The 18492-nt window shown below is 33.6% G+C and overlaps 1 protein-coding gene across 6 annotated transcripts in view; it reads right to left on the minus strand.

Moving 5' to 3' along the window:
* The window catches only part of LOC145305445 (uncharacterized), a 344737-nt gene that overhangs the window by 163082 nt on the left and 163163 nt on the right, over window positions 1–18492 (minus strand). For 3 of the 6 annotated variants that reach the window (XM_080147065.1, XM_080147072.1, XM_080147078.1), the window contains 16 exons: window positions 18081–18149; window positions 17320–17402; window positions 16913–17016; window positions 15392–15478; window positions 14502–14571; window positions 7896–7976; window positions 7340–7415; window positions 6878–7004; window positions 6275–6369; window positions 4749–4919; window positions 4270–4317; window positions 3046–3142; window positions 2558–2647; window positions 2052–2194; window positions 835–1005; window positions 360–432 (listed from right to left, as the gene is read on the minus strand). In XM_080147065.1, the coding sequence (XP_080003191.1) occupies window positions 360–432; window positions 835–1005; window positions 2052–2194; window positions 2558–2647; window positions 3046–3142; window positions 4270–4317; window positions 4749–4919; window positions 6275–6369; window positions 6878–7004; window positions 7340–7415; window positions 7896–7976; window positions 14502–14571; window positions 15392–15478; window positions 16913–17016; window positions 17320–17402; window positions 18081–18149 (1585 nt within the window). Of the gene's footprint in view, window positions 1–359; window positions 467–834; window positions 1006–2051; window positions 2195–2557; window positions 2648–3045; window positions 3143–4269; window positions 4318–4748; window positions 4920–6274; window positions 6370–6877; window positions 7005–7339; window positions 7416–7895; window positions 7977–14501; window positions 14572–15391; window positions 15479–16912; window positions 17017–17319; window positions 17403–18080; window positions 18150–18492 lie in introns of all 6 variants that reach the window. The other 3 variants (XR_013874599.1, XR_013874598.1, XM_080147092.1) reach the window with 3 other exon arrangements.

Raw genomic sequence — 18492 nt, forward strand, 5'->3', positions numbered from 1 at the left:
TTTCAGCAATTAAAGCGGTGTATTTCTAAAAAAAAACTTCCTTTAGATGTTTCTCATGAATAGATGTTTAGGGAAACGTTTACTCTAAAAAGTTCGTACATTGTAACATGGATAACAACATCAAAAAAAAAATCTTTAAGAAATATATTGACAAACGGAAAAAGTTAATCAAGCTAATGTTCTGTGATCATAAAAAGATAAGAAACAAGACTTGAAGATATTAAAATGATAAAAATCATGAAACCCTAACGAAAATAATTATATTTTCTTTTTTTGCATAACCCACTTCTCTGATTATAAGCCATATACCCTTAAACTATCTGAAATACCCGTCCTTGTTAAAAATAACCTTTCTTTACCTTTGCTTTAGATTTAAGTGAGCGTTTTTTCGTACGACTTGACATCAATTTTGAATAAATCTGTTGCTGTTGACTGGATTAATTACACGACACGTTACCTAAATTGTCTTTTTTTCTCTAAAATTTTAAAAAAATAATTTAATCTACCTAAAACTTTTTAAAACAAAACTTGCAGTCCTTTTAAAGAAGTGTTAAAACACATATAATCAGACAGTAAATATTTTTTCTTATCTATTGAACTAGCGACTATGCCCCTAGCATTTGAGGGCACTGAATGGGTGGGGAAAGAAAAAAATAAACTTAAACCATCCCAAGACTTTGTCTAAAAATTAAATGGCCTAAAACCATCCATTAACCAAGGACCAAGGTGAAGCTTCCCTTAAATAGATTCAATCGATTTAGTAGCTTGAGATAAATAAACCTTAATACTTTATATGATAGGATTATGTTTCTAAAGACAATTTAGGATACACACCCTGTCAGTTTTGTTGCTGATTTAGATTTCTTGGTTGTCTGATGGGTGGTTGGGGTTGCTTTGTCTGTAGGTGCACTTGGCAAGCTCGGGTAAAAGGGGGGCGAATCTGGAGAATCTTTTTTTCCATTTGGAACAGGTATTCTCTTAGGTCTTGATGGCGAAGGTTCAGATCTAAAAATATATTAAAAGTTAATATTTACTCTTAAAGTAATATATCCAGGGATCTAAAGGGATAAGACAATGGCCATTAAATTGATGTAAATACCCAATGCTATGACACAAAATTACCCCTGCTGTATATTACAATTAGTGGTTGAAACACTCAACTTAATGAGCCAACCAATCAAAATTCACTAAAGTCCCCAAAGTTGTTAAACCGATTAAGAATACGTATTTATAAAACGTTGGTAACAAGTGGAATAAACAGCCAATTGTCCTCTCTCTCTCTCTCTGAATATTTTCCTATCATTACAATTTTAACACATTTTTTATGCAATATTACTACTCACATTTCTCCCTGCCCTTTTTAAAGCCCTCTTCTCTCTTTGATAACTTTACATTGTATGTTTAACTTTTCGGAGCCTGCAAATTTTGGACATAATCTTCCTTGTTTAAACTACTAAAAACTAACCATACTTTTCTAATCTGCTCAACTATGAAAAAAATACACCCCTTCACTTTTAATTTATTCAAAGATAATAGTCATTTATCGCATCGTATTAGAGACAGCTTTCCGTGGATATTAAAATTAATGTTCATAAAATAAAATAAAAAACAGTTTTTTACCAGGGCTTACCCGCGATCGTGGCTCAACACGTAGCGCATACGCTCGTCGCCGGGGAGGTGATAGGTTCGGATCTCGGGCCGAGACCACGTCATAAATAACGACGTTAAAAATGGTTCCTACTGCTGCTATGTCAGGTGCGCGAGATAAATAGTTAGAGTAGGGGGAATGACTTGGCCAATAAACAGGCGCAACTCATTACCATGCACAGTTAGGACTTCAAGGCAGCGTTGTGGAGCCGCCATATTTTGCTGGAGCCGGAATTTTCGTTCAAAAAAGGCTCCAGCTCCAGGTTAGCTAAAAATAGATTTTTTTATGAGAAGCTACACTGTAAAGGAGAACCATATCAGTTCAACGGTAAGAGAGATCCTTCGGTACACACAGACAGACAGAGATCCTGTTACTTCATTATAAGAATATAAGAGATACTTACCCTGAGTCAGACCAATCTTTCTTGAGCTGTTGCAATACATTTGATTTGCTTTTTCTTCTCATTAGCTTGCTCTTCTCTTCTTTCCTTTCGCTTTTCATGGTAGCATGCCCGTTGTCACTCATAACTTTGCTGTTGTTCTTCTCCTAAAAATCGTAGATGTGATCCTTAACAAGGATGATACCATCCATAAAAGCTATTCTAAAATCTTAGGAAAAACAAACATTAACACTTGTACAGTGTCAAAACTAAAAAAGCAGAGTAAAAATGTATTTAAACAAAATAGTAAGTAAATTTGTTGAAAAACTGCTTAAATACAGAATCCTGTTTAAGGACTTATATCATTTTTAGGACTTGATTATAGAGATTCGAGAAGCTTCGTTTATAACATTGTTGTCTTAAGAATCAGTTTTCCATAAATCAAATGAATGTGATAATTATATCCCTAGAAAAAAACTTGAAAAAAACGAGGGGAAAATGAATCTTTTTTAGAATATACACCACTGTACCTGTGGAGACTCTGCCTGGCTGCTTCCTGTGGGAGTTGAAGGTACCCGTGGAGATCCGTTGTTACTATGTCTTGCAGATCTTTTTAACATCTTAATATAAACATAAATGGATAAAATATTGCAAAATAAAGTACGCCTCAAAAGCTATACTGACTAATATACTTTTTTTTCTTAAAAAATAAATAGGATTCTATAAAATTAAAGAAGATAGTTGTTATTTAAAAATATAGTCATTATTAATTATAGAAATTTTTGGTAGCCAACAGCTGGGAGTAAGGAATAAACAGGATCATGGAAAGAAATCGAAGAACCGGGTTTCGTCGTATTTTCACAGTAGCTTTTCATAGGATATTTAGGTTTGGTAAATGTTAATTGCCCCGCAGGGTCCAGAAATAGGAAAAAAGCTACTGTGAACATACAACGAAACCCGCTACTTTGTTTTCTTTCCATGATCCAAAAAATGTTTGAACTTATCCAATTATCCTTGCCTTATTTGGTGAATTTTCTCTGGAGTCTTTATATTTGTCAGAGTTGTAAGATTTACTGTGGGAGCCGTTTTCAGTCGCTGATGCATTTTCATGTTTCCTATAATAAAAATTAATTTTCATTATGTCATCAACATCCCTGTATCCCTGGTGGTGTGTCCTAGATTCTATATACACAACTTCAAATAAGATTTGAGCTATTGTCCTCTCTAAAACTTTGATTTCAACACGGATAAATTATTTATGAGTGTATTTTTGTGCATAGGAAAAAGAAAATGTTCAAAGTTTGTGATCTAATTATAAGAGTATCAACTATCTAGGTCTAGTCACGGAAGGGAAAATAAACTATTAAAAACAATTCCTATATAAAAGTAAAAGAATGATGGTATGTCTATTTTGTGTGTGTGTGTAGCGAAGTATCTCGCAAACCGCTTAACCTATATGATTATGCTTTACAGTGAAGCTTTTCAGGAATTGTCGGAGGTCACACAATACAGTTTATAACGACCAGACAATTATAAAAAGGTACTGACGTTGTGAAAAGCTTTAAGTTTAATATAGGGGGGGGGGGGGGGAGTTCTGAAACTTTTACAGTGATTATAGGCTTTGTCTTTGGACTGAGAGGATAGGTTATTAGGGATAAAATCATTCTTATATGATGAATTTCCCCCAGATTTAAGATTTTTTGGATAGGCCTCAAGGTTCCGGAGCTACAGGCCTACAGGTGGTTTCTGTTGTACAGGTAAAAATTAAAGTTAAGATTTTTTTTTGAAGAGTTAGAAGTTAACTTTTAAACAAAATATACTTTTTGATTGTTATTCACATATTTGAAGAAAAAACATACATATTTTGTCTCATAAGCTGACATCTTACTCTTTAAAAAAATTTTTTTTTTACTGGACTCTGATATTATGAAATTTAAAACAACTTACTCTCAGGTCGCAGGGTCTTTGTCTGTGAGTCTTAACCTTTGTTTGGAATTTTGGTTACGCCTGTTTATTTTAATAGGCACTTTTCCTTTTTTATGCTACATGCCATATTTAAAGTTTCTAATATGACGGTTCTATCCCCAGATTCAGGAGGGGTAGGGGTTCAAATAAAACACCCTATGTTTTGAGCCACCGAATAAGAAAAATAGTTATAAAACTTTAGGTACCAGTGTAATTTACAATCCTATGTCCCCTCCCTACCTGATTTTCAGTTGTATGTTTATATCTAAAATCTTACCTTGATTTTTTGTTGAGATAATTGAAAAACTCTTCTTTATCTGCTTTGCCTGTTTTAAAGAAAAAAATTAAGAATACATGAAAAACAAACCATACAAGTATAATAATGTAAATTAAGGTTTTGAGGATTAAAATTTGTCTATTAAAAAATCAATTAACTTTATGGGGTATGATGTAAAAAATATGATTTTTTTAGTGTGATAATACTTTAAAGATAACAAACGGCTGTTCCCCTAGCATCTAGGGACCCTATCTTCAAAGGTGTTTTAAAATGGCAGAAAAATTGCCTAAAATCATCACAAGGCTTATATCTAAAAAAAATAACATAAAACCATCCTGGTACATTTGTGAAGCTTTCCTATGTAGTTATCGAAATCTTATGTTTCAGACCACTAGGATATTTTTTTACCTAACTATCACCTGACGACCTTTTCTTATTTATCAAAAGTTCTAAATTATTCATTCAATATATTTTCTTTTCCTTTTTCAGCGGACTCTTTTTGAGATAAATACAGTTTGAAATCAGTTCCATCTGTTGTAGAACAGGTAGCAGCTGAATTGTTTGGAACCTTGTGGTCCTTGTTACTACTGGAAACCTTGTAAGCATCTAGCAAATCTGCATCAGGTACTTCACCAATTGGTAATTTCTCCCTAAATAATAGTAAACAAGTTCTCTATGTAAACTAGATTAACACAAACCCAGGGATCTTAAGGGATAAGACAATAGACGATAAATTGATATACACCCCTAATTATAAGTTGAATAATTTTAACTAACCAATTAAACTTCAGAAAAAGTACCCAAAGTTAATTATCCAATGAATACTGAGGTTATAAAGGGGGGAGGCGGATGTGCCACTTTTTGAAACCAAAAGTAAAACGCGCATGATCTTACTGTCTAATTTGGCGGAAAAGGAAAAAAAAAAAATTTCGGCGGGAGCGGCTGTTCCGCCGCTATTTCTTCACAGTTCCATACTGTTCTCCACAAAAGCAACTGCTGTGCCGAATATTAGAGCTGTTTTACTTTTGGTTTCAAAAAGTGGCACATCCGCCTCCCCCTTTTGGGTTCCAGTGTAATTAACAGCCCAATGTCCACTCCCTGACAGTGGGGAATGGGATCAGATAAAATATTTCATTTGCCTATTCTAGATGATTTACACTAACACTTAAGCTTTAACGAATACATTTTAATTCTATAATTATGACTAGCGGCTAAGCCCCTGGAGGCCTCTATAAGCACTTAGAGGGGGGGTATTTATTTTAAATTTCAAAAGAGTAAAAATAAATTTTAGGGGGAGGAAGTATGTTTTTTTTTCTAGTGGCGATTTCCCTAGGGAGGGTTGTGGTACTCTCCCCAAAAATAGTTATAAACCATCCCTGGACACATGAGAAGCTTCACAGTGAATGATAAAAATATCTGTTCAGCATTTAGCGAGATCCTTCGGTACAAACAAACAGACAGGGTGTCCCATAGTGTAGTGGTTAGCGCACTACGCTGTGGTTGGGTAAAACCGAGTTCAAGTCCCCACATAGACTTTGCACTTGGTTGACAAATGCTGTCGCAATTTGTCAGATTATGATCACACAACCTTCCCTAAGATGCCCTAGGGTTGTAAGGGGGGAGATTTGTAGGAAGTTAGGATTCTACATATCAAGCAGCTCTAACCATGCTTTCCCTCACACCCATGCTCCTCGTATGAGAGTGCCATTAATTAGGGTGGCTTAATATGGAACACCTGCCAAAACTCTAGGCCAGGGTGATGTAATAATTGAGTAGCTTCCACGAGAATTGAGGGTCAGCTTGTAATGTAAAATAGAATACAATCAGCTGTGCGCGAAGCTTACCAATATAAGATTGGCCAAAGGATTCTCACTTCCAGTCTCCGTGTGCATCTGAGTCCTATCTTCAGAGAATCATGGCTACAACAACAACAAACAAACAGACAGATCCATTTTACTTAATATTATCATGATTTGATACTGGATGAAAAGAGGAGTGCACCAACCTTGTTATTGGGTCTATCACAGTTTTGTTGTTGTAACTAGCTTTCTCCTTTGTCTTGTGTTTCTCCTTTTTCTTCTTCTCCTCCTTTGCATTCACCTTATCAACAGAGATAACATAGAGACATACTGTCTGAATCAGCCAATAGGAGAAAACTATAGGTACATTCACGACACCTCATTGGTTGATACATTTTACAGATTATGGTACGTAAGGGCATAATTTTTTCATTTAGTTCGCATTATGAGTAAACTATAAAAAGTCGCATTTCTTGTATAAAAAGGGGAAGGGGCAGCAATTTTATTTTGAGCGCTACTCACTTGGTTTTAGAGATAATTAGGTGAAATCTTTTTAGTTGTGTCCCTAATTACCCTAAGTTTTGGTATCGTTCAAAAAAAACGGCAGCGGGACCGGATAGTTATAAATAGTTGAATTTCTAAGGATAAAGTTAGCTTTCTAAAAATTATATCATCAAAAAATTCATAACACTATTTCTTGAATACCTATATAAAAAATAAACAATGGTTTTTGTCTGCTGAATATCCCTTTTATAAGTTTGACGAAAAATGGGTTCACATGGAGCATATAAATATACTATATCTATTACCTTATCCTTGTACATCTCTGGGAAATCTTGTTTCTCAACAGTTTCCAGCTTGGACAATATCTGGTCTGAGGTTAGGTTGTCGCCCCGACGGGGTATCTTATACGACTGGGCTAACTTCTGCTTGGCACTGAAAAATAAACCCTTATTTTTAATAATTCTTTTTATATAGTAAAGTCCCGTTCACTAGACCATACATCTTAGGTTTAGTTGAAATACAGGTATCTAAAAAGATAAGACAATGGCCGATAAATTGATGTACATCTCAAACTATGATAAACAAAATTACGCATTCTGTAGATTACAATTAAAAGCTAAAAGGTTTGAATACTCTACTCAAATAACTAACTGAAGTCCCCAAAGTTGTTAAGCCAACGAATAAGAAAACGTTATTATAGAACTTTGGAGACTAGTGTAATAAACAGCCCATTGTCTCTTATCTCTCTGCGCAGATATACATCTTACCTCAACAAAGGATCACCGAATTCTTCCTGGGAATCTTCATCTCCACTTTCTGTTCCATGGCCAGGTTTTGTTTTACCTGAAATACTTTATATGTTAACTAGGGATAAACCAAAGTCTTATATTCATTTTTACAAATTCAATGTATGTAATTTAATAACTTTTTGATATACTTTTAAAAGATAAAATATCTATATAATATACTAAAGTAACAGGATGTCTGCTTGTCTTTATGTTTGCACCGAAGCTTGCTAACCAATATAGTTGTATATAGCTTATCATTGGTCCTCGAAAGGTATATAGCTATTTTGGGGGAGGGAACTAACACTCTCTTAAGAGAAGTCTTCCCTAGAAAAATTTACCATTCCACCCCCCCCCCCCAAAAAAAAAATCTCGACTTTTTCTTTTTAATATTGAAATTTCAAGTGAAAGGTGGACTTCCCTTACCTAACTACTATAGGAATCACCATGCAAAGTTTAGAATTGATAGGAAAAGAGCTAACCGTTATGGATGGACGGACTGACATTAATTAAAGATAAGCCTCGCTTTTAAAATTACCTGAATCTTTGCTGCGTTTTGTCCTCTTGTTATAGGTCTCAAGAGACATTTTCTTCCGAGGACTATCTTTTCTCTTTCTACCTGAAATTAAAAAAGACTATATTATTTCAAATACTTTATGGATTTGATGACCCCAAGAGGCCTCGAGAGGCACTTGAGGTGCTGGAGAGGGTTAAATTTGAAGACCCAATTTTAAATTAAAAAATTTAAAAAAAAAACTTATTGTGGGGGGGGGGATTTTTTTTCTAAGGGCTATTTCTCTTTGGTACTATACCCTCCCCCAAAATAGTTATAAACCTTCCTATGACCATAAACAGTTATATTGTAAAGGAGAATCATACAGGTTCAGCAGTTAGCGAGATCCTTCGGTACAAATAGACACACACAGATAGACATCGTCACATCATGCTACTTTATTTAAGGATTTATATTCAGTTTAAGCGAATATTTCAGCTAGGTTTTTGTACTGTATGTACAGTGTACCCCATTTGCACGAGTATATCAATATAAATCATAAACAAGAGAGATTTTATATTAACAACAAGAATGATTTATATTATATCATAAATTTACATGATATCTATAAAGAAGGTGTATCAACTTTTTTTTATAGCTAGCCGGTTCTTTTAGTAAGTAGTAGATGTAAAATTTTTCATAGAATTCAGATATGCAATCGGTTTTTTTGTAGACCTCTTATTTTTTAAGTAATTTAAGTTTAAAAAAAAAAAAATTAAGTCGATTTTAAGGTACTAAAATGCAACAAAAAAGAAAAAAGAAAATGGCCATTATGAACAAAAATAGTAAGATCTTTAATTTGACACCTTACTTTTTCAATTCTGTCAGGTAATTATTGAAAAAATCGATTTTTTTAAACCCACGAGAATAAAAACTTTGAACTTAATTTTATCATTTCTCAGGTAAAAAAATATGGGTTCATATATACCTTTAGAATCAGAAAAATATTACGAATCCATTGTAAGCAAAATTGAAAAAAAAAGTTTACAATAGGGTAAGGGGGGGGGGAAGTTTCGGTAAGGGGCTATTTTCGGTAATTTCGACCTACCTTCATTAAATGACCTTTTTCTCCATGTTCCTTTCAAATGACAGAAAAAAACATAAAAGCAAATTTGTTCCTTATTAAATTGCCTACAAAAAAGTATGAAATGAATTTTTTGTGAGATGAATATTAAGGGTACTTATTGGGTCTCAAAGTCGGACGAAAAAAAATTGTTTTTCAAAAATTTTTTAGTAGGTGTGTAAAGATCGACCTACACAAAAATTGGTAAGACCTAGAGCTGATCCAAAAAACTTTTTGAACTAAGAATTGCCCGCTTTTTCCAAATCCGTTGAGAGCTTTAAAATCGGATTAATATTTTTTTCAAAAATGACCAAAGTTGGCGCCGGGGGAAAAATCGGTAATTTCCAAAATAATTTACTATATGTATTTCACTAACCTAACCTTAATTTTCTCAGGAACCATTTGACCAATAGAGATGATTTCTTAAACTTAAGCTTTTATGCTTATAAACTACCTTCTAGTTTAGAAGTCACCCCCTTGCCGCCAACCCCTAGCCCTCCGGGGCTCAAAAAAACCTAAAAATTAACCTAACCTTAATTTTCTCAGGAACCATTTGACCAATAGAGAAAATTTCTGAAACTTAGGCTTTTATGCTTATAAACTACTTTCTAGTTTAGAAATCACCCCCCTGCCACCAACCCCTAGCCCTCTGGGGCTCAAAGAAAACCTAAAAATGAACCTAACCTTAATTTTCTCAGGAACCATTTGACCAATTGAGATGATTTCTTAAACTTAAGCTTTTATACTTATAAACTAAGTTTAAGTTTAGAAGTTGCCCCCCTGCTGCCAACCCCTAGCCCCCCGGGGCTCAAAAAACCCTTAAAATGAACCTAACCTTAATTTTTTTTAGAAACTATTTGACCAGTAGAGATGATTTCTTAAACTTTAGCTTTTATGCTTATAAACTAACTTCTAGATTAGAAGTCACCCCCTTGCCACCAACCCCTAGCCCTCCAGGGCTCAAAAAACCCTAAAAATGAACCTAACTTTAATTTTCTCGGGAACCATTTGACCAATAGATATGATTTCTTAAACTTAAGCTTTTATGCTTTTAAGCTACCTTCTAGTTTATAAGTCACCCCCCCCCCCTCCCCCCCGCCAACCCCTAGCCCTTCGGAGCTCAAATAAAATTTAAAATTGAACCTAACCTTAATTTTCTCAGGAACTATTTGACCAAGAGAGATGATTTCTTATACTTAAGCTTTCATGCTTGTAAACTAACTTCTAGTTTAGAAGTCACCCCACTGCCGCTAACCCCTAACCCTCCGGGGCTCAAAATTTAAATAAGAAATTTTAATTAAGGTTAGGTTCATTTTTAGGGTTTTTTTGAGCCTGAATATCTTACCTACTCACAACCTAGATGAACCCTATTGATGTTATAAACAACATTTTGACACAATATCATGTTATTCCTAGATAAAAGTGAACAGAAAGAAATATTTAAAATGAAAATGTATGCAGGGTGAAAATGGTGAATTTTTGTCAAAGATGACACTTTTGCTTCAAATTCAATTTTTGAGGTCAATTTTTAATCAATTTTCATGTTTTTTGGGCTAAATCTATAGTTCAATGTGAGCTTTTTTAGGATCAGGCCTAAAAAGTAATAAAATACGTTTTTTTCTTATATTAATTTTAAGTTTTTTTAAAAAAAATTTTCGAAAATAAAAAATCAAAAATTTGCGTCTTTCAAAAAAATTCATTTTTAACATAGAAGGAATAGTCCGATCATTATGAAACTTTTTGTGGATAATCCCTATAACCTATACTAATTATGATTATTTATGTTCGACTGGCCGTTTGGCCGTTTTTCATCGATTTTTTTAGGTTGAAAAAAATTACCGATATTTCCCCCGGTGGTGGGGAATTTTCGGTAACTTTTTTGCGGTCATTTTCGGCAAACTTCTAAAAGTCCTAGGATAACGTCCTTTTAGGACCTGATAGTCCTTTCCGTAAGCTTTCTACTGGTCTTGGTTTCATTTGAAAATATTAATATTTACCCCATTTTTTTTTCAAAAAAAACGAAAAAAAACCGAAATTTCCCCCCCTTACCCTATAGTATATAAACTACAATAAAAGGAATTATATGAAAATATCATATTATATTATACAGGCAACGTCTTAATTCTTGAATTGAGTATAAAAATGGGAAGGGGGTAAAGAGGGGATAAAGAGGGGGTAAATAAGGGAAGACGAAAGTGTTGCCTGAACAAAAAATATAATTGGCCATTTGTTTATTTTTTATTTTTTTACTTTTTTTCAATTTTGCTTACAATGGATTCGTAATATTTTTCTGATTCTTAAGGTATATATGAACCCATATTTTTTTACCTGTGAAATGATAAAATTAAGTTCAAAGTTTTTATTCTCGTGGGTTTAAAAAAATCAATTTTTTCAATAATTACCTGACAAAATTCAAAAAGTAAGGTGTCAAATTAAAGATCTTACTATTTTTGTACATAATGGACATTTTCTTCCTTTTTTTTTGTTGCGTTTTAGTACCTTAAAATTGACTTAATCTTTTTTTTAAAAACTTAAATTACTTAAAAAATTAGAGTTCTACAAAAAAACCGATTGCATATCTGAATTCTATAAAAAATTTTACATCTACTACTTACTAAAAGAACCGGCTAGCTATAAAAAAAAGTTGATACACCTTCTTTCCAATAATATCTTGTGAATGGCTAGATCGATAGTTAGTAGTGGTCTAGAGGGCTTTGGTTTTGTTGTTTACAGCCACCCCCCCCCCCCACATCCTACTCAAAATGAAATCCTATTTAAAAACCAAAGGTGGGAGTACCCTCCATCCCAGGTACGTCCAAGCTTTTTTTAATTTGATGGGGGTAAAATAAGGGGTTTCAAAGGTTTGAGGGGGCAATCTAATTTACTTTTAAAAATTTGATGGAGGTAAATGAAGCTAAATGTTTGAGGAGGATCAAGACCCCTTGACCTACACCCTTCCGAATAAACTAGCATTTAAAAAACGAGAAATGTCTCAATTAAAACAGTTTTTTAAGCTACAGATATTCTATAACATAAAAGATTTGTCGTCTTAAATTACGGAATTAAAAATCTAACTTTACGAAAAGGTTGTAATTGCTTTACAGAGAAGCTTCTTGTATTGCAAAGATTATAAGAATGCAAAAGTTAGCCTCTAACTTGAAAAGTGAATACAAATATCATTTTGCCTCTTTATTCCTTTATATCCAACTATTTGCCAAAAAAGATAATTTAATAATTAAAATTTGTGTACTTATAAGATACTAGCGGCTGCGTCCCTAGCATCTAGGGACTCTGGTTTAAAGGTGCAAGATTGGGACTGAAAAGTAGCCTAAAATCATCCCAAGGCTTTAATATAAAAATAGAATAGCCAAAAACCATCCAAGGAACTTTGTGAAGCTTTCCTTAAAGGGAGAAATCAATCAGTTTTGTAGTCTTAAGCTTCAGACAAAAAATTTTTTGTTGGATAATGTTAAATGTATAGTAGCATTTTGGAAACTTCAGGATGATAAAGCTACCCTTTTAAAAGAAAGAAAACAAAGTGGTTATTATAAAATTTTTTAGGTGTGTGTTGTTTTTACTTAAAGAAGGTATTTTTACTGCAGTTTTATTCATTTTAGGTAGTCTTTTTGTTTTTAGTTATTGTATGTATGTGTGTGCAAGTTTGCATCTTATTAAAAGTTTGAAAGCCAACAACTGATAGAATTTTTGTTGTTGTGCAAATCCTAAGAAAGAAATCAAGATCAAAGGTTTTCCCGAGGAACCTTTTTATTGCAGGAATATAAGAATAGAATATTTCACAGTATGTTTTCATAGATTAGTTTAGTTTAAGTTAGGTTCGGTAAATGTTAATGATTTACCCGCAAGGTTAGGAAATAGTCCCCGCAGGCCGCAGGGGTGTATATTCTGCAAATTTGACCTGGCTGAGGGGGGGGGGGGGGGGGGGGGTAAATAAAAATATGTGGTTGGGCATAATATGAATAAAAAAAAAAAGAGTTCTGAAAATATTTTTACGTTTTATCCCCTTCCTTAGGTACTGGAAAAAACTAGGAGGGTAAAAAAATAAAAAAATTGCAGCAGGGAAAAAAATGAATCTTGTGCAGAATATACACCCCTGCCGCAGGGTTAATGCCCCCTCCAGAGGCTAGAAATCCTATTATATAAAGTAGTAAGCGTTTTTTGTCTGTCCCGAAGGATCTCTCTAACCGCTGAACCGATATTGTTCTCCTTTACAGTGAAGCTTCTTATAGGTCTTGGGAAGGTTTTAAACTATTTTTGGGAAGGGTGTCTTCACCCCCCCCCCCCAAAAAAATTTTTTTTTTACTCGTTTGAAACTCAAATTTAAAATGGGATGAGGTCGACTTTTCCCCCTCCCTTTTACCTTAAGTGCCCCTAGAGGCTTCTAGGGGGCGTAGCCGCTAGTATGAGAAAAACTACTGTGAAAATACGATGAAATCCACTACTTTGTTTTCTTTCTATGATCCTAATTTTCGGCAGGGAGAGAAGGCACATTGGAATGTAAATTATACTTGTACCCAGTTTTTTGTTACGTTTTAAAACTCTGGGTACTTTATTAAATCTTGATTGGTTTAAAGTAAACTTTTGCATTACTATTTTTACATGCAGTATGTGTAATTTGGTTTATCATCATTGAAGATGTAAATCAATTTATCGGCCATTGTCTTATCCCTTTAGATCCCTGCATAGATATCCTTTCCTTATATCCCAGTTTTTGTACGGAAGCTTCTAATAATCAATTCTTTGATAATATCAAAAGAAAAACAAAAAATATATATTAGAGAACCAGAAAAATTTTCATGTTTTCATTGCAGGAAAGGAATAGTTTTCAAGAAGTGCAATTAAGGAGTTTAGCTACTTCGACAAATGATACTTTATAAATGTTACTAGTTTTGATTGATATGAGAGGCGTTAAAGATAAGGCAAATAGCCTAAAACCACACCATGACATTTAAATAGCTTCCCTAAAAAGTTCAACCACTTTGGAAAAGCAATTTCTAACCTCTGAGTTAAGGACAAAAAACCGTAGAAGGTACTACTTTATATTAGAAACTAGCGGCTTTGCCCCTAGCCTTTAGGGGCGCTGCCCCAAGAGGTTTGATCAAACTAATTTTTGGTATTTTAGATTTAAAAGAAAAATTTAAAAAAATATTTTTTTTGGGTGGGGGGGTTAGTCGACCCCACTATTTTAATTTTAGTTTAGAAAAAAAAAAATGGGGGGGGGGTTATTTTTCATTTTTGGTGGGGTTGTGGGTGTCCCACCCCCCAAGAAAATATTTATAGACATTCCCGGGACCTATGAGAAGCTACCCTATAAAGGAGAACCCGATCGGTTCAGCGGTTAGCGAGTTATAAATCTTCCAGGGACCTATGAGAAGCTACCCTATAAAGAAGAACCCGATCAGTTCAGTGGTTAGCGAGATCCTTCGCTACAAACAAACAGACATTGTTCTACTTTGTATTATAGATAGCCAGTAGCCACCTTTAATATTATTGTAATAAATAAAACTTACTTGGTCGATCAAAAGAGTCAGAGAACGCCATCAGATCAAGCATTTCTTCATCGTAATTCTGCCTTGAACTCTTAAAAAAGAAAAATAAGTATAACAATAAAAACCCTAATTTAAACAAATAAAAACTTGGGATCTAATGCAATTCACGGTGAAATGTTTCTTATAACGATTATCTCCAAAAACTCATGAACATTAGAGGCTACTAACGGCCAAACGTTGGAGCGTATATATTAATCTAGCACATAATTAATCTAAATAGTCATTACTCAATAGTGGACAGTTTTCTAGCAGTTTACAAAAATGCGCGAAAAATACTTATTTAACGCGTTTTTTTCTAAGTGAAGCTTTCGCTGTGCATCATTGAATATTGGCTATTCAAAATTATTTATATGCTTTCATATGCCTGTTCAAGTAAAATGTAATTTCAGCCGTTTGGCAGCTAGAAGCCTTTAAAGGTACTAAATTATTTTTAGATAATCGTTACCAGGAACATTTTAACCGTGAACTGCACTAATCCAAAACTTGTTTAGAATAGGTGGGGATGAATTATGTAAAAATCCTATTTAGAGAATTTTTAAATATGCTAAATATAAAGAACTCAATCATAACTTTTCCGTTAAATAGATTTATAGTTTAAAGATTGCAATTTTTATCACATATATAAATTCCACCATGCAATTTTATAAAAAAAAATGCAAATTATATAATTTTGTGTCAAAAAATGAAAATGTTACATTTTTTCAGCTACGTAATTACCTAAAAAAGGCATTAGAAAAATAAAGCTTTAAATCTGTAAGCTTTTTGAATGGAGTCCTATTCAATATAATACGAAGAAATCTAAGCAAAAACCGGATTTATAGAGTATAGAAGCAATAAGAATATTAACTTACCCTTCTCGTGGCTTTTGAAGGTTTTTTGTTGAGCTTGATTTGAGGAAACTTTATATTTACCCCAGGTCTCTCAGAGCTCGCCATATTCTACAAAATAAAATAAGTCTTAGAAATTGATTTATTATTAATTTGATGTTACACTAGAATTTTGTGTTCCTTAATAAAGTGAAGCTTGCAGCAGGCCAAATTAACGATATCCACCTATACACACCTTTACCCCATCCCCTCCTATTAGATGAACGAACTGACCAATAAATGAGTTCCATGTTAGCAAACTGAATTTTACTGCAGTCTTAATATCCACGTATATTCTACATTCATTGAAGACAGACAGACAGATAGACACTGAGACACTTTGCTACTTGAAAAATAAACAAAACTCTTACTCAAATTTTTATATAGGTAAATTTTTTTTTTAAATTATCCTACAGAGCCCCAAAAAATAAGAAGAAAAAAACAGTATTTGAGGGTTCAACTACTAATTTTATATAATTCAATCAACTAAAAAAAAATCCCCCCCCCCCCCCCCCAACAATTAGATAATCTTTAAATTGTGTCAGGAAACGAAGTAAATGAACTTTTATAGATAAAACTTTGCGTGTTAAATAACTGCAACGAAGAAAATAAAATGTATAAACTGTGTGTCTATCAAGTGCAGGGATCTAAAGGGATAAGACAATGGCCAATAAATTATGCTCATTCCCAATGATGCCTCACAAAATTAGCAATTCTGTAGATAACAAATGATGGTTAAAAGTCGTTTGGACAAACAACTTAATAAACTAACCAAATCAAAATGTCCTCAAAGGCTCTTAAGCCAACAAATAAGAAAACGTTATTATAAAACTTTGGAGACTATTATAATAAACAGCCCATTGTCCCCTCTCTTCCATATGAAGTGTCTAATTAATATTCACTGGTAGACAAAACCTTTTTACATCAAGTTTTTTAAGTAAAACTTTTCATTATATCCAGATACTAAGGCTCAACAGGGATAGGTTAATGGTAAAAAATTTGTATATAATAACATGGACAGTTCCGTCGAATAGTGAAGTTTTTGTAAAAAGGTTAGGTAAGCATCTTGGGGCTAACAAAATTGGTTTTTATCTTATAATTGTACATTTTACGGAAAGCTGGTTATAAAACGATGCGAGAAATAACTATTTCCTTATCATCTCCCTCTTAGGACAAAGTATGTGTATACATATTTAACGACCGCTTATAGGAAAATTTTAAATTTTTTTATGTAGGTAGATACCCTATTAAGGTTTTTTTTGTCTGTCGCGTAGAATCCCACTGACTACTGATCTGATTGGGTTCTCTATTTTAAGTAAGCTTAACATAGATACCGGGATGGTTTCAGGCTATTTCATTTACAGATTTAAGTCATGGGGTGGTTTTCAGCTATTTTTCTAGCCACTTTCTGTCCCATTGTATACAAAGACCCTAGATCCTAGGGGCACAGCAGCTAAATTATATTAAACTAAAAGCCATTGTAGAAAACTTCATTGAAAAACTTACTTGAATATGTTCTGCCATCTGGTATCTCTTGACCTGGATCTCCGCCTGGGGAAACCAGTCTGACAGGTCAGGTAGCTTGGGCAGGTAAAATTTCGTCACATTTCCTAAATATATAATAATGTCATAATATTCAGCAATCAGGGATCAAAAGGTATAAGACAATGGCCGATAAATTGGTGTACATCCTCAATGATGAAAAACAAAATTACCCCTTCTATAGATTACAATTAGTGGTTGAAACGTTTAGACACTCAACTTATTGAACCAACCAATTAATAAAAATCCCCACAAATAAGTAAACTTCATTATAAAACTTTGAGGACTAATGTAACAAACAGCCCATTGTCCCCACTCTTTCTGAAACCCAAGAGCAAGTATTAAGGTGACCTATACAATATCTCACTTACCAAACATTTTCTCTACGTAATGAAGAAGGAAGACTCCACAGTCGTAAAAGTTCAGCTGTTCCGGCTTGTGTGGTTTCACTACCCTGATAATAATATAAGTTTTTTCTCGTATTCATTCGAAACCGATTAATATCCATTGGATTAGAACCGGTTCTCATCAATACGAAAAAAATTATGTCCAGCATCGTATTATATTCAATTTTCTACGAATATAAAAATGTACAATCATAAGATTAAAACCAATGAACAATTATTCAAAGATTCAAACTACTTTTGTTAGGGCCGAGGGACCAAAGGCCCGGGCTAAAAAAACAGGTATTAATTTTATGATCTTCATTTTAATATTTGTAGAAAAAATAGCCTGCAATTCGATGCTAAGCATGAATTTTCTATATTGCTCAGAACCAGTTATAATCCACCGGATATTAAACGGTCTAAAAGCAATACTATAAATTAGGGTTTTAACAAAACAGGGGTGTATATTCTGCACAAGATTCATTTTTAAATATTTTTAAATATTTTTTTTACCCCCCCTTTAGCCGGGTCAATTTTGCAGAATATACACCCCTGTAACAAAATCAAGAAAACCAAAGCTACGTAAGCTATTCGAGAAAGAAAAAACTGTAAATTCAGTTAAAGAGATTATAAACCGTGAAGAAAAACTTTGCCTTTGCTATTTTTACAAAGTTTGCTCATGGTGACGTAAATTTTAAATCGCAGCTTTTAATACCTGTGGTATTTACGTATCCGCGAACATTTACCTGACATTTCGTTTAGAAAAAGTTTCAGTGCCACCTGTCTTTGTCCGGTATTCCTCTGTCATATACTGTCTGATATCAGGGATAAAGGATAAGTAAGCCACGCAAGGCTACAATTGAATCAAGACAAAAGTAAGTGCCGAGCTCTGGGACCTATGTATGGTGAAATTAGACATAAAACCATGATGATTCCAGGTAAAACCAAAATATTTTAACGGGATCTTTTTTAAAAAATTAGATTTTAAAATTTCAGGTTCAATTTTCACCCCCTGGGAGTTGCCGTATAATCATGACAAGAAAAGCAAAGATTATTTATTTAAAATTTTAAACAACATTGCTTTTATGAAGTCTTTCATAAAACCTCTCTATATATGATTTATTTATGGCTAAATTCCCGTGACCTTAGCAAAGCAAC

Source organism: Acartia tonsa, chromosome 2 (genome assembly GCF_053477335.1).
Source record: "Acartia tonsa isolate MP-2025a chromosome 2, ASM5347733v1, whole genome shotgun sequence".
Lineage (NCBI taxonomy): Eukaryota > Metazoa > Arthropoda > Copepoda > Calanoida > Acartiidae > Acartia > Acartia tonsa.